Source organism: Delphinapterus leucas, chromosome 2 (assembly GCF_059928025.1).
Source record: "Delphinapterus leucas isolate spDelLeu-1000000601 "Yukka" chromosome 2, BTC_Dleu_Yukka2, whole genome shotgun sequence".
NCBI lineage: Eukaryota > Metazoa > Chordata > Mammalia > Artiodactyla > Monodontidae > Delphinapterus > Delphinapterus leucas.
This window is the reverse complement of record NC_143130.1, coordinates 105,588,755-105,612,808: the sequence shown is the minus strand read 5'-3', so window position 1 is coordinate 105,612,808 and position 24,054 is coordinate 105,588,755. Positions and strand designations below refer to the sequence as shown.

The following is a 24,054-nucleotide window of genomic DNA, read 5'->3' as shown; positions in this document are numbered from 1 at the left end:
GCCTGCACTCTAGAGCCCACGTGCCACAACTACTGAAGCCCGTGCGCCTAGAGCCCGTGCTCTGCAACAAGAGAAGCCACTGCAATGAGAAGCCCGTGCACCACAACAAAGAGTAGCCCTCGCTCACCCCAGCTAGAAAAAACCCCCCACGTAGCAACAAAGACCTAACGCAAACAAAAATAAATTAATTAATTAAAAAAAAAAAAGAACTTCATTTTAGTGGTTCATGGAACAAAACCAAAGAAGTAGATATGGGCATAACTGCTGGAATGGATGAATTTCAACTGCTAAGCTGTTCAAGAATCATTGCAAATTACTACCTCCCCTTCTTTTAATGAAGTATTTCTACTCCCCTCCCAGGCATATGAAGAGATTGCCCTTCTAACCATCCTGAAATTGCGTGCGACTACATGACTTGCTTTGGCCCATGAAGTGTGTGTGGAAGTGATATGTATCCCTTTGAGGCAGAAGCATTTAAGAGCCCACGAACAATTCTTCATGCTTACTTCACAACTGGGGAAGGGGGTGGGGATAGGGGGTATTAGTCTCATGGTTACATGATAGGATCTCAAAATGGTGGCACTCCATGGGCTTGGTTACCTGAATCACCTACAAGGAGCAGAGCAGACTGCCAGACTACCCTAGACATGTAGTGTGAGAGCTACGTTTGCAGTTTTAGGCCACTGAGATTTTGGCATTTTTACCACAGCATAACCTAGCCTAACCTGATACAAGGTTCATCTGCATGGTGACTGAACTTCTCCAAGAACTAAAATGCAATTTCTAGACATCTGATCATATCACTAAAAGCTGTTGCTCCTAAGTGGAAGACAGTGAGAATGAATTGATTTTTACCCCCAGCTTCCTCAGCTACCACCACCTTCTGATTTTGAAGAAAGCATTTTGAGTCCTTCACAGATGAGCTCGCCATTATTCTGGCATTTAGACTGGGAGGAGGAGAAGGGGGAGGCCCAGATCTTGTTTTCACCATTCCAGAGCCTAATCCCAGAACTGTCCCCACCCACTAATGGTCACACAATCTTGTCATAGGGCGACTATTACCCAAGGTGTCGCAAACAGAAAGGAGCTGCCGCTGGCGCCACTGCAATGTCAGGGCAACGCAGCCAGGCTGCGCTCTTTCCTCACTGGTGCCTGGGCTTGGCTAAGCCCGGAGAAGCAGCATTCTCTAGGGAAAGAAGCCTTCTCAAGTGGGAACAAAAATGAGTGTGAGGCGCACACCCATCCTGGGCACTATGTGAATTTGGGGTGAGTTCTCTTAGTACTGCAGCTCTGGTCAACTTCTAGTTTTTCTAGCCGCTAGTAAGCTGTCGGGCTGGTGCTACAGGGTGCCCCCGTTTTCCTGGGCTTTTCTCAAGCCCACCTGAGCCTGCCATCCTTGCACACTTGCAAAGATCATAAACGGTGGGGTTTGAGCAAAACCAGAACTTCAGCAACCGCCCCGCAGCTGGGATCAAAGGTCGGCTGGGCTGCCGAGAGGCTGAGCCTGCGCAGTCCCGCTCCCACCTTGGAGAGAAAGGGTGGCGGCAACGCGGGCTCCTTACACCGGCGTGCTCGCAAGAGGCGGGAAACCTTAGGTCGGGTCGCCGTGTCCCTCCCTCTTCCTGCCCAGTCCACCCGTCTGCCCAGCCAGTCCGTCCTCCTCAGGCGCGTAGGCCCCGGGGGAGGGGGATGAGAAGTGCTCTGGGCTTCTGACTCATCATCTCCAACCCCTTTCTCGCGCGCGCTCCAAGTCTCAGGACTTTGCACCTGGGCACTGTGGGAGGGGGCACGGCGACAGCATCTGGGAAACCCTAGCTCTGCCGACGGCCAGCCCTCAGCCCCTGCCCGTCTCCGAAGCTGCCGGATGTAGGAATGTAGACCCACAATCAGCTCTCCGTTACCGAGGTTGGGGTGGTTGCGCCCCCGCGTAGCATAGCCCGTCCGGCTCCTCCCTGCACGCTGGGCCAGTGGTCGCGTCCGAAGAAACTCTCAGCTAAGCCCCGACTTCCAGGGTTTCGCGTCACTTAGCCGATGCACAGCGCCCCTACCGCGGAGGGAAGGTTCTTTATTTCCCAGCGGGCCACAGGGTAGCTGGGCATCCTGGGATTTGTAGTCTCCGCTAGAGTAGAAAGGAACCGGATCGAAGCGAGAGAACGAAAGCACCCGTTGTGAATTGATTTCAGAGAGTGGGCGTGTACGGGTTTTTAGTGGATGGGATTGTGAAAGGTGGAAATCTTGGAAACAGTGAGATGAGGCATATGTGAAGCAGGATGGGGAGGCAGTGGGGAAGGAGGGTGAGGATAGAAGGGAGAAAATGGGTCTAGCTGAAAGTTGGTTTAAGGATATCCTGCAGGCGGGCAGATTTTCAGGGCGGTGAGGTGGTTTAAAACTCGGTCTAGGTATTGCTTTCCGCAGCAGGGGAGGAAAAAGAAAGGGGCCTAGTGTGAGTGAAGATTGAAGGCACTCCACAAGACTTCAAGTAGGTCTCAGGGGACTCCATCTAGTTTGAGTTCGGTGGGATGGGGTGCACGAGGGTCTGGAGAATGCCCCCGCCGGGTAGGAAAGCAACACCTGTCTGCTTCCTCTTGCCAGCTCACTCATTTGTTCTGTTTGCTCTGCTAGCCACCGTGGGACCAGTCTCCAAATCAGGAACTTCCTCTAATTCTGAGAGACCCTGAAAACCAGACAGGTGTGAAGCAAGCAAACTATAAGGGTGAGAAATGAGGAATCCCAGACAGATGCAGCTTCCTCCTCTCGCATTTTTTTTTTCTCGTGTTCCCATAGCCCTTCCAATATTTACGCAGATTTCTAATGCTCTCCCACATTTTTAGCCCCATTTAGATACCCGATTCACTCTTACCCACCACTAGGGGAGAAATGTCCAAAGCCAGAAAACCAACCAGTTTCAGTTTAGGACCCCTTCCTCTCCGGGCTGCCCCATTGTTTTCCCTTAAGTACCATCGACCAGGATAGCCAGTGAAAAAATGAACTGCTAGCTAGCTGCTTCCTCCCTGCCCTCAGTACCTCCTGCAGCTCCTGGTAGTGCAGATTCTGGCTCCAGCAGCATCCTGGCTTCCTCTGGCTCAGCAGGAACAGGGAGTATGCTGAGACCAGCACTCCGCCTAGGGTGAAGGCCTCAGCACTGAGCTCCAGCACCAGCAAGCCGGCTAGCTGTAGGTAGATAGGGCTGAGGGTGTGCTGCAGGGGACCCTGCACCTATTTGCCCCTGCCCTTTCCCCTCCTCTGGCTTCCTCATCCCCCCACATTCTCCTTTATTCACTTGTACCTGGGAGGGGACAGTTGGGGCAGACATCAAGGCTGTCTTCACCACTTCGACCGCCAACGCGATGAAGCCCAAGATCAGATTGAAGGTGTTGAATAGCATCATGGCGTGCACCTGCCAGTGAGTTAATTCAGCCCTGCCCAGCCTAGGGGACTCACTGCAACCCCAAGCCCCACCTGTAGCCTAGCTGAAAACAAAACTCAGCTCCTGGGCTTCCCTGGTGGCGCAGTCGTTGAGAGTCCGCCTGCCGATGCAGGGGACACGGGTTTGTGGTCCGGAGCCTGTGCTCCGCAACGGGAGAGGCCACAACAGTGAGAGGCCCGCGTAACCCAAAAAAAAAAAAAAAAAAAACAGCTCCTATTCTTCCACCTCCAAACGGGACCATCAGCCCTCTAACTTTCTTGTTTCCCTCCTCAGTCTTTTAGACCAGTCACGGGCAGATAACTAACACAGTTAACAGTTAGAAATCCACTTCCTGGGCTGAGGTGTGTGTGTGTTTTAGGGGGTGGGAGAATAGTACTGCATTCTCTTCCCCTCTCACCTTCCAGAGACGGGGTGCTCTGCGCAGCTCAAGGGTTACAATCCCAGTGAGGAGACCCTGAATGATGAGAAAGGCAAGTGGTGAGCTCTGGCCCATTAGGGAGGGGCCTCCAGGACCTTCTTTCCACCCTCCCGTATGGTAGTTCTTACCAGTACGCCAGGCCCAAGTGGCAGTGCTGTGGCCATGTGACAAGCAGAGTTCAGGCAGGCAACTGAGATAGCAAAGGGCACCACAGCCACTGCCAGCCATAGCTGGCTCACCTGGAGGCCGGGTGCAGGGTAGTTGAAGGAGAACTGTTAGGGATTCCCTTCCTTCCTCCCAAGTGGTGGAGAGTAGTCAACCAAGAGCCATAAAAGAAGGGAATATCATTTAATTTTTTCTGCCTCATGTCATAGTTCAGTTACTTAACTATGTGTTTTCCCCACATGATGGAAGCTACTTGGAGATTAAGGGTCTTGCATTGTTTATTCTGTTTCCTCCACCCTCCTCCCACTCAGAGCCTAGCACAGTTTCAGACAGATGCTAGGTGCTCACTAAACATGGGTGGAATTGAACTGGGGTACAAGTTGGGGTGGGGCAGCCTGGCCTCACCGCCAGCACCAAGAGGTGCCCACTCTGCCTGTGCCTGGCCCAGTGCTGTAGCTTTTCCAGACGAAGGCTGGGTCTGTCTTGCTCTCGCTGACCAGCTCTCTCCTCCATGGCTCCCTTGACCACTAGAGCTCAGTGCTTCCTAGCCTGGGAAAAATTCATTATGGCACCTATCAGGAGACAGGACATACAGCAACATCTCTTTCAGCTGCCCCTCTGCCTGCTTCCAATATCCAGGGAGTTGAGGCTCAGGGCCTCACACTTACCTAGTCTGAAGCAGCTGCTCCAAAGGGATGGGTCCCAGCTGGCCCTGGAGCTCCTGGTAGGGCCTGGTAGCTCAGAGCAGAAGACAAAGTTGTCCTGGCAGAGACAGGCTATCAGGGCTGGGGTGTGGTGGGGCAAAGGTCCCTATGAGGGCCTCAGGATCCAGGGAGTGGTGCTGGGTAGACATCAGCCTCAGTTCACTCCACAAGACACCCAGCCCTAACTCATTCTGTTCCTGTTTCCTACTGACCCCATCTCTGCCCATCCTGGGTTCCTCTTCTGATCACTCACCTCATCCACTCACCTTATACATGGACACTACCACCCTGGGCCCCAATTTCTCCCCCATTTCCATCTAATCTTTCTCCTTTTTTTAGGGGGCTTCCTCCTCAAATTACTTGCTGTTCCCTAGGGAAATCCCACATTACTCTCTGAATTAGTCCCGTCATTACTGCTTGAAGATTTGTCCCAAGACCAGCCAAGACCTGGCTTCCTGTCTCTCACTTTCTGGACAGTTTCTCCTCTCTCATTCCTTTCTTGAAGGATTTACTCTGGATCGGACACTGACTAAGTGGATGGAGAGCTCTATTTATAGTAGGGATTGCTTTTGACTCAGTGATAACCTGCAGCTAGACATGTATAGAAGATGGTCCTTAAATGGTCAGTCTCGGGAAGAACACTATTGCAACAATTAATATTTTTGAGGGACAGAAGTTGCCTTGCAGCCAGGCAAGCTCTGCCACTTTCCGAGCTGTGTGGCCTTGGATACATTATTCTACCAATTTGAACCTCAGTTTGTTGAAACTGAGTGATTAAAAGGGGGATAATAATATGACTGTGAAGGGTTGTTGACTCAGGTTAGGTGTATAATAACCATTAATGGTGCTGATGAGGTCATACTGATGTACCTCATATACTACAGGGCTTATTCAGAAGCTAAGCTGGGGTCATTTATTCATACAATAAGCAGAATCACGTGAGCCCAAATATATATTCTGTACATCAAAAATAGGAAAAGTCCATGTTGGTGCAAAGCCTGAGGTCTGGGGGCAATGAGACCTATGTTCAAAGCCCAGATCTACCTGGGTGACCTTGGGCAAGGTACTTAATCTCGCTGTTTCCTTATCAATAAAGGGAATACCAATCTCAAGAGATTGCCTTAAGTATTAAAAGAGAAAATGCATATGAACCAACTCAGTCCAGCACCTGGCACATACATGTTCAATAAATGTTAGTGGCTATTATTATTATTGATGACAGAAGACGACTGAGCCAGAAGACCCCCAGGAGTTAGTACCAGGAGGCAGGGTCCTGGGAGGCAAGTGGCCTTTGTAAGCCACTTCTGCCCTGCTCAGTGCTCGGCCAACACTCACTGGAACACTGTGCCCACTCTTCTTTCCTGGGGAGCGGAAATCACATTTAAAGGGACCCTGAGAGCTGTTGTGTATCTACCCTCTCCTCGATCCTTACGTACATTAATTTTATTTTGTGGCAATGGCCTGATAGAATGTGAGATGTTGGGCTGAGTATCCCTGAGCTGGTAGGCCAGTGGAAAGCGACTCTTTTAGCCTCATTTCCCTTACCTGTAAATGCAGACCAATTATATTTCACAGTGTTATTAGAAAGATTACATACTATTAAATATGTGAACAGGCATTCGGTAAATATTGATTAAATCTAAGTATCCTACTTACAAGTATCCCTGTCTGGATTACAATCTCCTCCAGAGAGGGTACTACATTCCCCTCATGTGTACATCCCCCACGGCGCTGAGCATTGGTGCCTGGTACTTAGTAAACACTCAGTAAATATTTGTTGTATTGAAGAGCCATTAAAGTGACTTAAGGAATGAAAAAATAGAATTCGAGAGGAAGGGGTAGGAATTGTTTATCAAGAAGAGAAAGGACCGGAGAGTAACTTTAACAATGTTTCTTATACGGCAGACATTAACTATCTCTATAATCGCCCCTCCTCCTCCCCCAAAAGAGAGACAGAAATTGTAAGGGAGAGGCTTTGAGATAAAACCCCAGGAAGAACTTCCCGAGTCTGTGCATGTTGGGGCAGAAAGAGCGGCAGAGCCAGCTCCTTCCCTGGTATGTCCGGGTTTAGGGTGGGAGGGGCAGTCCGCTTGGAGGCTGGGGGAAGGACGAGATGACCTTTCAAATCTCTTCCAGTCTCCTGTTGGAATCATCCGTGCGCCCCACCCCCGCTCCCTCCCTCCTTCCCTCCGACAGCGCCCCCAGTCTCCAAACGGCCCGCACCCCGCCCCTGGCGGCCGCCTCTCGCTGCTCCCGGGGTCCCCAGCTCCCTGTCCCCGGAGCCAGAGCCCCGCTCCCGCTCTCGCTCCCGCGCGGCTCCCAGCCCCGCCGCGCCGCCCCCCGCATGCTAATGGCCGGGCCGCCTCCCGCCGCACACAATGCGGGCCAGGGCCGGGGGCGGGGGACCGGGGAGGGGGCGGGGGCCGGGCCGGGGGCGGGGGGGCCGGGGCCCGGCGCATCTCCCCCGGCCCCACGTAACGCTGACGCCCGCGCCGCCGGCCCGCCGCCCGCCGCCGCCGCCGCCGCCGCCCGCTCCGCCGCCGCCCGCCCGGGGCTCGTGAGTAGCCGCTCCCCCCACTCCCGGCCCCCCCTCCGCCACCCGGCCCCCGCCCCCGGCCCCCGCCCCCCCCTCCCGGAGGGGGGGGCCGTTACGCGCTCCCGGCTCGGAGCAGGTGCAGGGGGCGGGGGCGGGGGAGGGGCGCCGGCTCGGCCCCAAGCAAACTTCGCCCAGAGCTCCTGGGGGGGCGGGGTGGGGGCGGCGGCCACGGAAGCCTGGAGAGCTAGGGGGGCCTCGAGGGAGGGGGGGCAGGTGGGGGAGCCGGGAAAGCGGACACCAAAGGGGAAAGGCCAGCGGGGGCGGGGGGGGGCGGGCGTCTTTGTAGGGGCCCGAAGGCAGGGCGCGAGGGGCCTGGGGGTGCGGGGCGGCAGAGCTGGGAACCAGAGTGGATGAGTGCCCCCCGGCCCAGGTAGGGCTGATGGAGGAGGGGGAAGGGACCCAAACTCTCTGGGAGCGGGGGGTGGGGGAGGGGAGAGGATGGGGGTGCTTCCCTCTCTGCGTCCCAAACAAAGTGTCACAAAGAGCTCGGCCGGCGGCAGCGGCGGAGGCGGCTGCAACTCAGCTTTTGTTCTCCCGGCCCGGGTAGCTGAGCCCTGGCCTCCCAGTCTCCCAACCCTGTCCCCCCATCATCCTTCTGGTTTATCTTCCCCGGGAGGGGTCTGGGGTGCTGCTGGAAGAACCTCTTGCACAGGATGAAATGTCTTGCCCTACTTGCCAATCTACTTCTGGGAGGGAGATTTTCCCAGAGGCTCTCCTACCCACTCCCCACCCCCTAATCTGAGAACTGAGGTTCATATGGGTGCCAAGACTCTGACCTTTCTAGGGTCAGCTCCAGCTAAAGGGGCTTAGGGCTGGCTACATGCCCCCTCCCCCAAATCCAGGTGTTCCAGAACTTTCAGAAGAGGGGTCAAGTTGGGACATGCCCCTGGGATAAGATTCTCCATGGTGGGGTGGCAGTAGGTGAGCAGGTGTACCTTCCTCTCACCTCATGCTGTACATTTGAAACCCATGACTGAGGTCTGTAACCCCAGCTCAGGGCAGTGAGGATGGAGGGAAGGAGTCTTTCCCAAGAACTCAATCTAAAAGGTGGGCAAGCTATGCTGTGGGGTCAGTTTGGGGGAGCCACCTGAGCAATGAGGTTCAGAGGGCCATGGAGAGGAGACCATAAAGGTGAACTACTGGCATGTTTGTGTGATAAAGGTGGTCTTGACTCTAGACCACCTAAGGAGTTCCCTTTCCTTTTAACTCCACCTAGTGCAGCGTTAATCGATTGTTAGGGGACTTGGAAGGTGTAAGGATTCTCAGAGGGAAAAACATCAAGTACAATATTAGAAATGACCAGAGGCGGAGACCTAGTCACAAATATACTTCAAGTCCTGAACACTTGCCCCTTACACTTTGACCCTAAAAACTTTTGAACCACAAAGCTTGAGGGACAATCTTCATGGTCCTCCAGTCAGCAGATGCTTCTATGTACTTGTCCCAGTTGTTTCTAAGAGTCTTCTCACCAACCCTTCCATCCTTCCCTACTCAGTAAGGTTTGATGGTCCACACCAGCTCTCCTAGCACATAAAAGGAATTGGCCTGTTGCTTTTGAAAGATTTTGGATCCCTATCCCTGGCCCTGCATCCCTATAGAACCCAAATAAGGGTAAGATAACCCTTGATTTCCAGTGGGGGTAGAAAGTAGGTCAGTGCTACTGTCTGGCTAAGTCTCATGGATGGTGTTTAGGCCTGACTATAGAAGTTGGCCTGACTATAGAAAACTCTGACTATTGCCCACAGGCAATACATGCATAATCTAGGTTCTAAGTCAGTTCATAAAATCTGGGGCTCTGTCAGTGTTTTCTCCTATTGAGAAAAACTCATGGGATCAGGTTCTTGGGACCCCATTTGGTGAGGAGATGATTCAGGAGATCTTGACTGGGCCTAGGAGGGTCTCAGTGGTTTTGTTGATTTGAGGCCACCCTCTGGGGAAACTTTCACTTCTTGGGAATTCAGCTTCAATTTGGGCCTTCTTGTATATCACTGGATTTCCATCCTGGAAACTGCTATGTGCAAAGCAGGTTTTTTGTTTTTGTTTTGTTTTGGGGGAGGAAGCTTTTGCCCAATTCCTACTCTACTTGCCTTGGGTATGAGGTCAGCCTCCCGTGAGGTATTTTGTTTACTATCCCATAGGCAGTTTTAGGGGCCCTAGAATCTTCTCAGAATCAGAGTATGTGCCCATAGGTTAGTCAGCTATGACCATGCAGTATTCCCAGCCTCCCCCCTCCTCCCCCACCATCTGCTTCCTCTGAATATACCAGATTGGCTGTACACCAGGATGTTCCGGGAATCCCCAGGAGAGCAACAGAATGTGATGGACCCAAATACGATGCCTCAGTAACTCATTCCAGGATGTACAAACTGTAACTGTCAGAACACTCCTTATAGCTAATTAAAATTCTTCTAGTTACATCTATTTTCTATTATATCTGTCTATTTTCAGTGACATCCAAAAGGCCAAAATAATCCCTCTGGTACCACTATTTTTTTCCCCCCTCTATGGTTTCCAGATAGGAATTTTTACAAATCCTCTGGCTTTTCTCAGTGCCTTATCTGTGGTGCTAAAATGGCAAATGTGGCCCCTCTAGTACTTCATTGCTCTATGGTACGGAGGTGGCCAAAGTGGCTCCTCTGGTAGCCCACTGCACTCTCCATGGTACTGAAGGAATGACCATTTGTTTCAGCATCTCTCTGGGGTCCAGAAGAGTCCTGTGACTCAGAACCACAAAACTTTTGAACTGGAAGGGACCATCAGTATAAATTAGTCCAACCCTCTTATTTTACAGATGAGTAAACCAGGAGGTTAAGTGATTTACTGAGGATTGCAGGGGCTATTAATGGTCTGACTGGGCCCACAGTAGTCTTGCACCCCTCAGTCGTACTCTAATTCACCTTTCATTATACTACTCAGCGAACTTGGCTAGGCTCTTGGTCTCAGTAAAGGGGCTTATTTGGAGGATCCAGAAAGTGAGGGTGGATGCCTTAATTTGGAGCTACAGAAATACAGATATTAAAAGTGGTGCTGGAGGTTGTTTACTGATCCTTGGACAAAGACATTTTGTTAATTAATCTCTTAATAAAATTCCCATAATGCAGATTCCAAATGTAACAGGTACCTGCCCCTTCATAGAGTCTTATCCTATCTACTAAATGTCAAAAATTAAAGAAGCCTTGGATCTCCAGAGCCTTTTCTCGTTGCAGGGCTGACTCCTGGCTCAGTTCTCTTCTATTAAAGATCCTTAAGCAAAGTAATGCTGAGTCCTTTTCTTTCTCAGTAACCGATTTCAGTTTCACAATGCCTATTGTAAGGAAGTTCTTTATATCTCAAATATTCTTTGTCTCAGGCAATTAAAAAAAAAAAAAAAGGTTAGGCCCACATTTGTCTAGCCTTGACCAGATACAATTCTGTATATAAGTAAGAAAGATAGACTGGATGATTTCTGGTCCATTCTCCTAGGCCTATTTCCATGAATCTTAATTCTGGGGTTGCTTCTAAGTCCTAATGCTAACCTCCTCTGCAGCTTAGAATCAGGAGATTCTGCCCCCCCGCCCCCACTGGCCACCAAGTCCTCTTCCTCTCACTGCTCTTCATCCTCAGAACTGGAGCTCTGTACATCCCAGGCCCAGAGAATTTTAGCCTGGAGAACTTTAACCCTTTCCAGCTCAGAGTATGTGCTGAGCCCCTATCTGTGCAGATGGCCCAGCCCCGCCCCCCATCCCTCACTCCAGCCTCTTGAGCTCAGAGCCTGTGTAATCCTCCTCTTGTGTGAGGGAGCCTCTCCCCTGCAGAGAGGAGGAAAGCCTGCTTTGGAACAGCCCTGGACAAAGGGGCTGAGATGCCCCATCAAACTGCAGGCTCCAAGGTTTGAAACAAGGGGATGAATCCTATCCGGTATTTGCAGTTTTTAACCCCTTCCCAAAGCCAGCAGCGCCCCTTAACTTCCACTCCTCCCCCAACTCTCCATTCCCTCTCCCTCTGGCTCTCTCCCCCTTCATGCCCCTCCCCCTCTGTCTGTCTCCAGACTCTCTGCTGCTGGGAGGTGTTTCTCTCCCATGCATGAATGAGTCTCTGTAATGAATGGAAATGAATGGATCAGGAATCCAGGCGGAGGGAGGAAGAAAGAGGGGGAAAGACAGAAAGACAGGGTAAAGGCAGAAGGAAGAACTATGGAGCCTGGAAGAATGGTTGGCTGGCTGGTCAGTTAGCGGTCTGAGAGCAACTGGTCCCACTTGGATAACTGGGGAGCATGGCAAGCCCACCCCATTTGCTCTTCAAGCTGCACAGCCCAACCTAAATGAGAGAAGGGTATACTGTGATGGTCTTCTCCACCACGAGGGTGGAGAGGAAGTTGGGGGGGGCGACTTGGTGGTGGTAGTGGTTGTTCTGGACAAGGCATTTAATATGAATAATTTGGGGGAAGAAATCTGGGTTATCAGGGAGACTTGTGGACAAATAACGAAGTACAAGTTTTGAAGACAGCAGCCCCCTCCTGTCTCAGGATGGAAGGATGGAGAAGGGATAGGTTTCAGAGTGCTAAGAGTCTGGAGTTTGGGGTGACTCTTCCCACTGCTGAAAATCAGGGCTCACCTCTTCCTCCAAATCTGTCTCTCTTGCTTTAGCTCTTCAGCACCTGTTGCCTTCACTAGCAGCTTTTCCTCCTCCTCTTCCCTGCACTCCTCAGAACCAAAGAATGTGAAGGGGGTCCATGGAGGTGAGTGAAGCTCTGGCCTGAACCTATGAGTACCTGCAACTATACTTCCTCCCCTCCCTACCTCTCCTTCTCTCTCTGTCTGGCCTCCCATTATCAGAAGTTGTTTTCGTGGTCCTAACAGCTCAATTCCCATTCATCCCCCAGCCTCCCCAAGGTGAGTGGGAGGGGCACCCGGTGTTCATGGTTCAGGCCCTGACCCACCCTCCCTCGGGTTCCTCTGGCTCTCCATGCCCTTGCTTTCCCCATAGCTCTCCCTTCTCCACCTTTTGCTCTACTCACATCTTTCTCCACAGGGCTCACGTCCCCGCGCCCCGGGCGGCCACCTAGCGCCGTCGCCACCGGCCTTCGACGGCGAACTGGATCTGCAGCGCTACTCCAACGGGCCAGGCGTAAGCGCCGGGTCTCCGGGGATGGGAGCAGTGGGCTGGTCTGAGAGTCGCACAGGCGAACGGCGCTTCCCCTGCCCTGTATGCGGGAAGCGCTTCCGCTTCAACTCTATCCTGGCTTTGCACCTACGGGCGCACCCAGGCGCCCAGGCCTTCCAGTGCCCGCACTGCGGCCACCGTGCTGCGCAGCGGGCCCTGCTGCGCTCGCACCTGCGCACGCACCAGCCTGAGCGCCCGCGAAGCCCCGCCGCGCGCCTGTTGCTGGAGTTGGAGGAGCGCGCGCTACTGCGGGAAGCGCGGCTGGGGAGACCCCGGAGCTCAGGGGGCCTGCAGGCCACCCCGGCCACTGAGGGCCTGGCGCGGTCCCAGGCTCCTTCGTCGTCCGCCTTCCGTTGCCCCTTCTGCAAAGGCAAGTTTCGCACCGCGGCGGAGCGCGAACGCCACCTGCACATTCTGCACAGGCCCTGGAAGTGCGGCCTGTGCAGTTTCGGCTCCAGCCAGGAGGAGGAGCTGCTGCACCACAGCCTGACGGCCCACGGAGCTCCTGAGCGCCCCCTGGCGGCAACCTCGGCTGCACCCCAGCCTCAGCCTCCACCCCAGCCTGAACCCAGATCCGTCCCTGAGCCCGAGCCGGAGCCTGAACGTGAGGCAACCCCCGTCTCCGCGCCTGCTGCTCCCGAGGAGCCCCCCGCGCCTCCGGAGTTCCGCTGTCAAGTGTGTGGCCAGAGCTTTACGCAGTCCTGGTTTCTCAAGGGCCACATGCGCAAGCATAAGGCCTCCTTCGATCATGCATGTCCTGTTTGTGGCCGCTGCTTCAAGGAGCCCTGGTTCCTTAAGAACCACATGAAGGTGCACGCCAGCAAGCTGGGCCCACTGCGTGCCCCGGGGCCTGGTTCTGGGCCTGCCCGGGCCCCCCAGCCTCCTGATCTGGGCCTGCTGGCCTATGAGCCTCTGGGCCCCGCGCTCCTCTTGGCCCCGGCGCCCACCCCGGCTGAGCGCCGTGAGCCTCCGAGCCTCCTGGGATACCTGAGTCTGCGAGCCGGCGAGGCCCGGCCCAATGGTGAGGGCGCTGAGCCTGGGGCTGGCCGCAGCTTTGGAGGCTTCCGCCCACTGCCCTCTGCTCTCCCAGGCCGGGCTCGCCGGCACCGCGCGGAGGAGCCAGACGAGGAAGAGGAGGTGGTGGAGGCAGAGGAAGAGACCTGGGCCCGGAGCAGGGCGGTGGGCCCTCTGGCTTCACTGCCCCCACGCCCAGGCGAGGGCCCAGGGAACTCTGCGACTGCTGCGGGGGCCCCGGCGAGGTCCAGCGCCACGCAGGGTACGTAAGGGTCTCCTTTCTCTGAGGATTTCGGCATCCTGGGCGCACTCTGACGCCACCACTGCCCTCCTGTCCCCTCCTTTTTAAAAAGGAGGGGACAGGAGAGCAGTTTCTTATTTCTTATTTTTAAGAATTTTCTTATTTCTCAATTTTCCTACCCTGGAGGCTTTACAACCTTTTGAGGGTACATGTCCACTCACAGCAAATCAGACCTCTTAGGTTCCTGCAAACATTCTGTTTCCTTCCGGGCTGGGAGGGGAAGCAATCCTGTGGGTGGGTATGGGGACACATGGCCCTAATAGGGTTAGGGCAAATGGTCCCTCTGACTTCTTTTAATGTGTGTATTGCAGAAGAGAATGGGCTCTTAGTTGGAGGGGCCCGGCCTGAAGGGGGCCGGGGGGCCAGCGGCAAGGACTGCCCCTTTTGTGGAAAATCATTCCGCTCAGCGCATCACCTCAAAGTGCACCTGCGAGTGCACACAGGTGAGGGGGGCAGCCTCCGGGGTGGGGAGGGGACTGGAGGGCAGGAAGGGGGGTGAGAGGGCTATGGGAAACGCCGGGAGATGACATTCGGCAGCCTTCGGATTGTCTAGATGAGATCGTTAGGAAACGCCTCTTAATTAAACGAGAGGGGTGGGAGAGGCGCGGTTTTCTTCCTGGCCCGGAGGTCTGTACGCGGAGTGAATTGCGGGTTAGGGCTGGCGGTGATTGTGACTCGGGCCCTATCGCACCCCCCGCCCTCCAGGAGAGCGCCCCTACAAGTGTCCGCACTGCGACTACGCGGGCACCCAGTCCGGGTCGCTCAAGTATCACCTGCAGCGCCACCACCGGGAGCAGAAGAGCGGGGCAGGCCCCGGGCCTCCTCCAGAGCCGCCACCCCCTTCCCAGCGGGGTGCAACCCAGTCGTCGGGAGCCAAACCGGCTGCGCAGCCTGCGACCTGGGTGGAGGGCACAGCGAGCTCCCGGCCTCCCTCGAGCGGCGCCGCGTCGGGGTCCCGTCGGAAGCCCGCCAGCCCCGGGAGGACCCTGCGCAACGGGCGAGGCGGTGAGGCCGAACCCCTCGACCTGTCCCTGCGGGCAGGGCCGGGAGGCGAGGCTGGGCCGGGGGGTGCCCTCCACCGATGCCTCTTCTGTCCCTTCGCCACTGGAGCCCCCGAGCTCATGGCCTTGCACCTGCAAGTGCACCACAGCCGCAGGGCTCGGGGCCGAAGGCCGCCCCAGGCCGATGCATCCCCGCCCTATGCCCGAGCACCGTCCGGAGAGACCCCTCCCAGTCCTCCGCAGGAAGGGGAGGAGGGCCCCGGGCTGTTGCGTTCAGGAGAGCCTGGGCTGGGGGGACAAGAAAGGTAGGGAGCCCTCTTACGGGCTATTAGCTTAGTGAGTTTACCCCGCAGGAGCGGGGCTGCGCTAGAGGTAGTTGGGTAGAGCAGCCAGCAGGGGGCAGCGTGGGACCCATATCCCAGCCCCGGGCAGACCAGAGGTGGAGGGGGCAGAGGGCGTTAGGAGGGTGGGTGGGCGATACCCACCCAGCCCAAGAGAGAGTCACAGTGCCTTAGAAGTGGCAGGGGTGAGGATCAAAGAACGGGGTCCCAGGGCTGGCAGGAGTGTTCCTGGTGAGGGGCAGCTTTGCCAGTCTTTGCTGGTCCATAGGCGTGAGAGTTTATTTTTGTACAATGGGTGGGGGTGGGGGCACTGTACCCTTCTAGCCCCTCCAGGGGCCCTGTAGACGTTGCTATTTTTGGTACGATTTCTGTCATCCCTGTTGCAGAGTTGTGTCCCCAATAAACAGGTGTCTTGAGGCACAGGGCACTGTGTCTGCCTGCCTATGTCCTGTCCTCCTTGGGCCACTGTGTCCAGAAAATAGTCATCTCTTCAGGCACTTTTTATCACCCAAAGACCTTGGTAAGAAACTTGGGCTTTACCTTCAGGCTTTGGCTTAAGTAGCTCAGGGGTGGGGCCCAGGAACTAGCATTTAACAAGTAGCCTAGGGGATTCTTATGTACTGTGGACCTCTGAGGACCTCATTTTGAGAACTGCTGAATGGTGCTGGACCCCACCTTGACTGTGACCAGCTCAGCCTCAAGAAGTGGGTACAGCATGAGAGCAGGAACTTCAAAGGGTGCATTGAGCCTCTGGGGGCCACTCCTCTGGGAGGGTGCATATTCACCCAGGCATGGGCCCAGCTTTGGCCCAGTAAGGGGTACAGGGTACCTTGCAGCCTTGGTTTTATTTTCTGTGTTCTAGTTAATGGTTGGGTGAGCGGAAGTGCTCAAGTTAGTGGTATCACCTCAACCCTGAGGTCTGCTCTAGCTCTTCGGAGACAAAGTGTGAGTAAATATATTTAATATAACAATAGTATTAAAATAATAGTTATTACATATATAAAGTTTGCAGTTCCCTAGCCCACCCTTCTATAATGGTTTGCATAGCTCCGTTTCCTATGACACCCCAGAATGGAGTCACCAGGAACTGGCAGAGATGAGTCTTCTCAAGGAGGGGCAGGGGGCAGGACGAAGGGGCGAACACAGGCTGTCGGGGAAGGGCTGACATGGAGCGGTGTCTTGGGAGTATGCAGTGGCCCCGGATGGGGAAGGACTGGACGAGGGATAATTTCCCCACCTCCAGGGTATGAAGGCAAGCAAGTGTGGACACTCTGGTTCCTGCAGGAAGGCACCTGGCTGGGGAGAGCTAGAGACAGCAGTAGCAGGGAAACACACTGGTCCTTTGACCTCCTTTCTGTCCAAGAAGCAGAGGGAAGGAATTCAATGCTCTTCCAGTCCTCCACTATGTCCCCCCAGCATCCCAGCCCAAAGCGTGCTGAGAGGAGGGGCTGTAGCCAAATTCCGGATCTTCTCTAGAAGCCAGGAAGGAAAAGGGAAGATGGGTTGGGAGAGAGAAGAAGCTGACTCCCAAGCCGCTGGGGAAGGGAAGAGGGAAGGCTGTAGGATGTGGTAGAAAGCGGGTACCAACTCACCAGTCACAGAGGTGTGGTGGGGTCACTCAGGGCTCGGGCATGACTCTGAGGGAAGAGAAACTGCAGTGAATTTAAAGGATAAGAAATGACCTCTTATAATATGAGAGGTTATATAACCTTTCTCTCTCTCCTAAGCCTGTCAATTAGTTCACCCCTCTTTCCTCCCCAGCGTTCCTGAATTTTGCTGATTTAATCCAAGTCTAGGCTGTTGGAATTCTCCCCTTTCTATCACTCCTGCTCTCCACTCCTTATTAAAGATTCACTTCTGACCTTGAGCCCTCTCAGCCAGGCCTGGGGAAGAGGAGAAGGGCAGACTGGACAATACATCCCTCCAACCTGTAGCCTTGCTGGGAGCACAGGCTCACTGGTCCCCCTGCCCCTCATGGGTTGAATGATCAGAAGAGCCCACCCAGAAAGTGTCCGAAGAGACTACCCCATTCTCAGCCCTATTGCAAGGACTTACCTGTCGGGAAAGCCCTAAGATCCCTCCACTGGCCAGGATGGGAGTGCTGCTCCCAGGGTGTGGGCGTTGCAGGCTGGGACTGTTTCTTGGTCCTGGGGACACATCTCCAGAAGAGGCAAATGTTTCTGGGGCTGGAGGGGAAGCTAGGGTGAGAGCAGGGTATAGAACCCCTCTAGATTACCTTAAGTAACCAAGCTGCTCCATCAGGGAAGAAAAAGCTCCAGAGCAACAGGAAGCTGTAAGTCACCATAGCAATCCAGTTGCAAGAGAACCCCCCTACCAAGAGGCAGGAAACTCTCAGCAGCATCATTAGAGCAACCAGAGAGGAAGCGACAGGAAACTATAAGGATTGCCGTGGTGAACCAGGAGGGTACAACAGGAAGCTGAAGCAGTTTCCATAGAAACCCAAGGAGAGCTAGAGAGAGAGAGGTACAGAGGAAGTGCTTCTTAGCAACAGGCTGCTGTAAGCATTACCCTAGCAACCAGATGGAAGGCTCTTTTAGCAATGGGGAAGCTGTACATAGTTGTCATGGCAGCTGGGCCCCTTGGCTAGAGAAAGGAATTGCTCAGCAGCAAGCAGCCTGAACATCACCATGATGACCCAGCTGTTGGGAGCCACCCCTTGAGAGGTGCCTCACCCAGGGAAATTTGCTTGACGTCCAGATCCCAGGCCTCCTCCTCGACGCGGGCAGGCAGGGAACAGGCTCCCGGGGAAAGACCGGGAAGGGAGGGGCCGGCATGCTCAAAAGATGACACGGCCACCGAGGCCCGGGTGCGGGCGGCTGCAGAGAGCGGGGGGTGGAGGGGTGGGGTGCTGGTGTGGGAAAGCCCTCCTGGCTCCCTGAAATGACCCTGAGCTCATAGAGGGCCTCCCAGTCACTCCCACAGTTTCTGGGAAGACATATCCACTCATGACCTTTCCTCATTTTCCACCATGCCTCCTCACTGTGCTTTCACTCTCAAGGTCTTGACTGCTGGAGGCCACCCCCCACCCCCAGCACTGTGGCCCTCACCTCTTCCAGTGAGCAGGGCACTCAGCGTCCGCTCCCCAAGGGCTTTGATGTCCAGGAAGGGTTTATTCCCAATGCCCATGGAGACCATCTGCTGCACTCGGAGCTCTAGGGAACAGAGACCCTGTTACCAACTTCTTTGCTCCTTCCCAACTCTCATTCCTCCCTCTCATTCCTCTGGTGTCTCGTTACTCTTCCTGTTGACTGTTATGACATGGATGGTGATCGTGTCCTCGACTTCCCCCTCAGACTTCTGTCTCTTCTCTCCTATATGTTGCATCCTGCCCATTTGTCATTCAGGCTTCCCAACTTCTTTTTTTTTTTTTTTTTTTTTTTTTTTTGTGGTACGCGGGCCTCTCACTGTTGTGGCCTCTCCCGTTGCGGAGCACAGGCTCCGGACACGCAGGCTTAGCGGCCATGGCTCACGGGCCCAGCCACTCCGCGGCATGTGGGATCTTCCTGGACCGGGGCACGAACCCGTGTCCCCTGCATCGGCAGGCGGACTCTCAACCTCTGCGCCACCAGGGAAGCCCCCAACTTCTCTTCTAATACCTTCTTCCCTTTATCTTGGGCGTTAAGAGCAAAACTCATGTTTTTACATACCTTTACAGTTTATCAAGTGCTTCCATATATATCACCTTATTTAATCCTTCCTATCATACCAAGATGTAGATGTTACTTTCCATTTTTCAGATTAGTGGAATGAGGTTCAGAGAATTAAAAACAAAAACTAGCAAAAGACCCCCCAAAACAAAACAAACAAACTAGTCTTGGTAACACAGCAATCAAGTTCTGGAAGGCAGGTCCGGTGAGCACCCTCTCACTCTCTTTTGCCCAACCGTTTGCGCTTGCCTCCCTGAAATCTGCTAGCTTCCTCTTTCCTTTTAGTGCACCTTAGATTAAGTTCTGTCTCAGCAATCTCTCTCACGTCAGATCTTCAATCTTCTCATACGTCATTCTCCATCCTACACCCTCTTTCCCCTGGGCACTCCCCACACTCTCCAGCTAACCTGCCATAACCTTGATCCCAAGCACACCCTCTCCCAGCTCTGCCTGGTACCCTTGTTGTGGGCCGCCTGTCTCCACAGCAGCTGGGCAATAGAACTCGTCCACTTGAGTTTGATCTCTGGTGAGGCTGCTTGCAGAGTGTACGCCTCTCGTGCACGCCGCCGCCGAAACCACAGCTCAAAGCAGAGCCCACTGTCCCCGATGTTTTCTGTTAGCCCCATGTCAGCAGTCTGAGAAAAAGTGGAGGAGAGTGGGTGAAGACGGAGTGCATTCTGGCTAGATGGTACCACGTGGAAAAGCACTACACTTAGCCTGGCATCTGGTGGATGCTTAGTAAATGTTTGCTCAACACCTACGGTGCGCCAAGTGCTCTGCATTTAGTCTTTATAACAAGCACGATTTACAGAAGGGTGGTGCCCAGACACACAAAGCAACTTGTCCAAGGGCTTATCATAGCTTATCGGAGAAAGAGTTCAAACTCATGGCTATGTTATTCCAAACGTAGGCTTTTTTCTCTATACTGGGCTCTGCTGGAACTAGTGTAGGGGGACAGAGTCAGAAACTCTTAAGAGTCATGCCACAGCGCCTGATCTGGGACGAGGCCGCTATTGATGTTTATCTGGATATCAAGGCTGTTTCCCTAAAGCAAGGCCTCCCTCCTCTTGGGTTCCTCAGTTCCGTCAAGTTAAGCTATATTTATAGTGTCCTTTCTCTTCCTCCCCCAGGGACCATCCCTAACTCAGAAAGCATGTGTGTTCTTAATGGGAAAGGTCCTCCCCGCTTCTGGTTTGGAATGCCTCATGAATCCCCTGCATGAATAAGGAGAACCCCATGGAGGAGACCAATGACAGGGACTTCTGTCACCTCGACACCCTAACCTGATGTTTGATTACAGGCCAAAGCCTGTTCTAGATGATATAGATTCTGAGCCTGGGTTGGGATTGAATTTCCAGAACACCCTGCGTTCCCAAGAAGAGCATGACTTCCTGTCCCATCCCCATGGTTTCCCAGCCCCACCCCACCGCCAGGCATCGTACCTTAAAGGCCTGCTTATAAACAAAGGTCTCTGACCCCCCCTCAGGGCCCTTGAGCTTGCTGAACAGGAGGAGATGCTCAAAGAGAAAGACGTGGCGAAGGCACTTTTTCCGGCCACAGATGACTGTGAAAGGGTCCCGGTGCAGGAGTTGTCCCTGCTCCTTCAGATCTATCTGCGGAAAGCAAAAGGAAAGGTCATTGGCCCCAGAGCCCTTTGTGTATATTTTACGGGGAGTCAAAATGGGATTTATAGGGCCAGGGGCCGAATGCACTGGTTCTCAGGCAGAGTCAGGAAATCGGGGAAGCCCTTGGCCTAGAATCCATCCACTGGTCACCATGCACAGCACACCTGGCCCAGCAGCACAGCCCTGCCTCTGAAGATAGAAGGTACATCACACAGTAGGGTTTATAGCCTCCAATGGGTAAGCCTTTGCATGTTGGGGACCAAAGCACCATTTTGCCCCAGGAAGAGAATCAAATCAGCAAAGAACTGAAGGGAAAAGAGGTCTATCCTAGAGGAGGTAGGTTTCCAACCTGTTCTGGAACCTCAGGACTGGTAAGAGACTAAGGAGAGGAGAATAAGGTATATGTTGAATGTTGAGATACAGGATGAAGTGCAGGGTAGATAGAAGAATTAGGAAAGGAGTAGGAAAGCACAGACAGATATAGGGTCACAGGATGTTGGGCAGGACATAGCTTCTTTATTTATAGACGAGGAAATTGAGGCCCAGTGAAGTTCAGTGACTTGACCAAAGCTATCCAGCTGGTTAGAAATTACAGCTTGGAGCCCTCTGACCTTGAGTCTAGTTTTCTGGTCACCAGCCCACACTGCTTCTGAGGCTACAAGGCTAGGCAGCCCGAGCTGGAGTGTCTGGAGCCACGGCCTCACCTCGCAGCCACGCACCGCCTCCACAGCCAGCAGGTCTTTGCCGCGGGTCTCTTGTTCCCGGAGCAGTTGCATGGCAGCCCCAAGGGCCTGGCGCTCAGAACTTGGTTCAGGCCCAGCTTCCCTTAGGAGCTCCTCCAGGAGCCGCCCATACCTGGCCAGCTGCTCCAGGGGCTGCTGCAGGGCCCGGGGCAGATGAGGGCCCCCCTCCATGGTGCCCTAGTTTGGGGTGGAAACAGATAGGAATGAGGGGAGGGGCTGGAGCTGTTCGGGTCTGAGCCCTTCGGGGAAGATGCGTGGTACTCCGGGTTTTTAGGGGTAGGTCAAGCCCAGATACACCCAAAGGTAAGGCGAAAAACCTTCCCCCAGAAAGAAAGGAGGCAGGAGGGCTGCAGGAGATTCAGCTGTCCTCTATATCTTGAGGGAGAGTAGAAGAGGAATACAAGTAATCCCTTATATTCTCTGGCTTCTAACTTTTGAAATCACTTTCACATCTTTTGATGTGAGGCCTTTTGACCCTCAGAGCACTCTCTTAGTTAGCTATAGTGAATACTGCCACCATTCACTAGATGAAGAAACAGCGGCCCAGAGGAATCAATACTATTGCCCAAAGTCCTCAGGTGGGTTGGATAAGAACCGGGGTTCACCTGGCTTCCAGTCCAGTGCTTGTCCCACCCTCAGCAATTCTGGGAGATTATTGGTAGGTGACATTCCTGGGTATATCCAGGAAAGCTTTTTTTCCCTGAGAGATTTTGAGGTTGGGTGGATTTTAGGTCTTCCTGGCCCCTCCCCTTCTCATGAGGGTTGGAGAAAAAGTTACCTTGGTTGGGGGACTGAGGGCAGCCAGACCATTCTCCAGTTTGTGCTGGTGCTTCACATAGTGGGCGTAAAGGCTGAACTGGTCCCCCTGTGCCGGTAGGGAAGCGGTAAGTCATGTCCAATGAGGCCCTGCAGACAAGCCTCGCCCTTTCCTCCTCCACATCCTGTAGAGCCCGAAGGAGGGACAGGCCACCAGGGAACACTCAGTCTGCTTGGGGAATGACAGGCTCCCGTGGAGAGAGCGAAGGCCGGGCAGCACTGGACGTCGGGGACACATGAGCTGAGTGGATCCAGGAGCCCAGCAAACGGCAGTAGGCGCTGGCGTTTGGGGCCACACGTTCTGGTGGTGGGTGGGGTCGGGGGGCGGATACTGAGAAGGAGGGACAAGCAGATGGGGCTGAGACATGTGAAGGGAGAAGCCCTGGAAGGAGTTTCAGAGGCTGACTCACATGGCGAAGGAAGCAGGCCCCAATGCGCAGGGGGTGGGTGGCGCAGCCCTGAAGCTCCCGCAGAAAGTGTGTCCGGTGGAAACTGCGGAGCCTCTCCCGGGCGCTCAGGGCCGCGGCCCAGGTGCCCCGCAGTTCAGGGGTCAGCTCAGGCCCAGCGGGTGGCACTGGCTCACTCAAGGTGGCCACGTACTCCTGCTCACAGGCAATCAGCTCAGACACCAGACGCTGCTGGGCGCTGCAGGTACAACGAGGAGTGACAGGGGAGGCTGTGGCATGGGAGGAACATGCCAACAGTATCATATTCTTTTCCTGCGGGCCAGCTGGGCCTGCCTCTTGGGCACTAGCTGGGCTGGGCTCTCACCTGATGCTTCGCTTGCGCTCCATCCGGGGGGTGCCTACTCCCCAGGGCCCTTCTGGGCCCCCGGCCCGGCCCAGCAGCACGTGTTCCCGGGGTGAGCACGTCCTGTCTACCACCTCCGTACTGGTGACCTCCAGGCCTCGGATCAGCACGGTCCTCGGCGGTCTGCCCTCTGCTTCCGGAGCCAGCTCGGGGCCCTCGTCTTCATAGTCCTCCCCACAGGGCGCCAGGGAGCAGTGGGACGGGGCTGCCCGCGGCCCGGGACTGCTGGGGAGCAGCAGGGAACGGAGGCTGGGTGAGGGGCTGTGGGAGCCCCGCTGAGCCCCTCCACTGCTGGCACTGTCTGCCCGTCGTCGCCGGTGGCCCCGTGGACTCGCCTCCACTCCCAGCTGTTGCTGAACCCTCTTCTCCAGCTCTTGGCAGCGGGCCCGGCAGCGGCCCCACTCTTGCAGAGCCGCCGGGCTACCCAGGTCCAGGGCCAGGGCCCGCATCTCCTGGAAGGTGCCAGCGCTGGGCTCCGGGGTGCGCCGCAGGGCCAGGGCTGCCAGCACTGCTTCCCGCCCCGGCCCAGCTCCTGCTAGCCTCGTGGAGCCTTCGTCCACCCATTCATGTGCCTACAAGACCAAAGGGGTGGGGAGTGGCGAGGGGAAGGAGTAGCCCACTCCCACACGCTGCCCGATGACAGCTCCTGTCCTCCTTCGCTGATGGCTTCCCAAGGCCCACCACACCCCAGTCCTCTTAGAACACCTCCCCTCACTGTCCCGGCATCATGGCCTAGCGTGTCACTCTGAGCTGGTATGGAGACAGAGGGGCCTAGACGAAAGGATGGCCGATACTTACACAGAATTTACAAGTGGCAGACTCTGTACTAAGTACCTGTTACATACTGCTTACGTAATCCTCACTCAGCCCTGTAAGGTAGGTGCCACGAGGCACACTCAGGTTTAGTATCCTGTCCCAAGTCATGCATCAAGTAGGCGGCAGAGCCAAGAGTCAAAGCCCAGGAGACGGCCTCCTAAGTCCCTGCTTCTAACAACTACCTGATCAGCTTCTCCAGGCAGAAGAAAGGCAGTGGTGGGCATAGAAGGAAGAGGCTCAGCACATACCTGCTGGAAGAAGCGCTGTAGCCGCAGAGCCCGGTGGAGGCCACTCTCAACCTGCTCCAGGCGCTGTTCAAAGATATCCAGAACCTTCTGGGAGGCAGGGTCCTCCTCCAGGGCCAGGGCCTCCCTCGCCTGAGCCAGGCGCTCCTGGAGAAGGGAGGCCGCTCTCAGACCTGGCCCTCAGTCCAGTCAGTCTCCCCTTCCCTCCCCGCGTGTTTCCTC

General features: G+C 54.8%; 3 protein-coding genes across 13 annotated transcripts in view; 1 reads left to right on the top strand and 2 right to left on the bottom strand.

Annotated features, from left to right (window-relative positions):
• The window catches only part of TMEM253 (transmembrane protein 253), a 50,207-nt gene extending 42,921 nt beyond the window's left edge, over positions 1-7,286 (bottom strand). Inside the window, exons 1-6 of the mRNA XM_089905914.1 lie at positions 4,416-7,286; positions 3,974-4,084; positions 3,825-3,881; positions 3,287-3,397; positions 2,998-3,171; positions 1,902-2,674 (exon numbers count right to left, since the gene is read on the bottom strand). Coding sequence (XP_089762040.1) covers positions 2,594-2,674; positions 2,998-3,171; positions 3,287-3,397; positions 3,825-3,881; positions 3,974-4,084; positions 4,416-4,523 — 642 coding nt within the window. The 5' untranslated portion in view covers positions 4,524-7,286 and the 3' untranslated portion in view covers positions 1,902-2,593. The remainder of the gene's footprint in view (positions 1-1,901; positions 2,675-2,997; positions 3,172-3,286; positions 3,398-3,824; positions 3,882-3,973; positions 4,085-4,415) is intronic.
• On the top strand, positions 6,665-15,551 carry ZNF219 (zinc finger protein 219). Of its 7 annotated transcripts, none has more exons than XM_089905450.1 (5): positions 6,665-7,271; positions 12,321-13,473; positions 13,543-13,728; positions 14,079-14,210; positions 14,473-15,551. In XM_089905450.1, the coding sequence occupies exons 1-5, from the start codon at positions 6,828-6,830 to the stop codon at positions 15,075-15,077; spliced, it is 2,520 nt and encodes an 839-aa protein (XP_089761576.1). In that variant the 5' UTR covers positions 6,665-6,827; the 3' UTR covers positions 15,078-15,551. The 7 variants fall into 7 exon arrangements, with proteins under 7 accessions (XP_089761576.1, XP_022443330.1, XP_022443327.1 ...); XM_022587619.3 differs by adding an exon at positions 11,936-12,027 and having other exon boundaries at positions 7,182-7,271; positions 12,321-13,728; XM_089905457.1 differs by adding an exon at positions 9,577-12,027 and having other exon boundaries at positions 7,184-7,271; positions 12,321-13,728.
• The window catches only part of ARHGEF40 (Rho guanine nucleotide exchange factor 40), a 21,982-nt gene continuing 13,426 nt past the window's right edge, over positions 15,499-24,054 (bottom strand). For 2 of the 5 annotated variants that reach the window (XM_022587614.3, XM_089905370.1), the window contains 12 exons: positions 23,836-23,979; positions 22,733-23,343; positions 22,372-22,606; positions 21,924-22,010; positions 21,107-21,322; positions 20,220-20,390; positions 19,235-19,412; positions 18,178-18,282; positions 17,803-17,946; positions 17,165-17,295; positions 16,702-16,746; positions 15,499-16,581 (listed from right to left, as the gene is read on the bottom strand). In XM_022587614.3, the coding sequence (XP_022443322.2) occupies positions 16,705-16,746; positions 17,165-17,295; positions 17,803-17,946; positions 18,178-18,282; positions 19,235-19,412; positions 20,220-20,390; positions 21,107-21,322; positions 21,924-22,010; positions 22,372-22,606; positions 22,733-23,343; positions 23,836-23,979 (2,064 nt within the window). In that variant the 3' untranslated portion in view covers positions 15,499-16,581; positions 16,702-16,704. Of the gene's footprint in view, positions 16,582-16,701; positions 16,747-17,164; positions 17,947-18,177; positions 18,283-19,234; positions 19,413-20,219; positions 20,391-21,106; positions 21,323-21,923; positions 22,011-22,371; positions 22,607-22,732; positions 23,344-23,835; positions 23,980-24,054 lie in introns of those variants that run through there. The other 3 variants (XM_089905356.1, XM_022587617.3, XM_089905364.1) reach the window with 3 other exon arrangements.

Coding starts and splice junctions, on each gene's coding strand:
- ZNF219 (XM_022587622.2), top strand. CDS start 6,828: ATGACCTTTCAAATCTCTTCCAGTCTCCTGTTGGAATCATCCGTGCGC. Junction 13,729..14,078: donor GAGGTCCAGCGCCACGCAGG/GTACGTAAGGGT, acceptor TGTGTATTGCAG/AAGAGAATGGGCTCTTAGTT. Junction 14,211..14,472: donor GCACCTGCGAGTGCACACAG/GTGAGGGGGGCA, acceptor CCCGCCCTCCAG/GAGAGCGCCCCTACAAGTGT.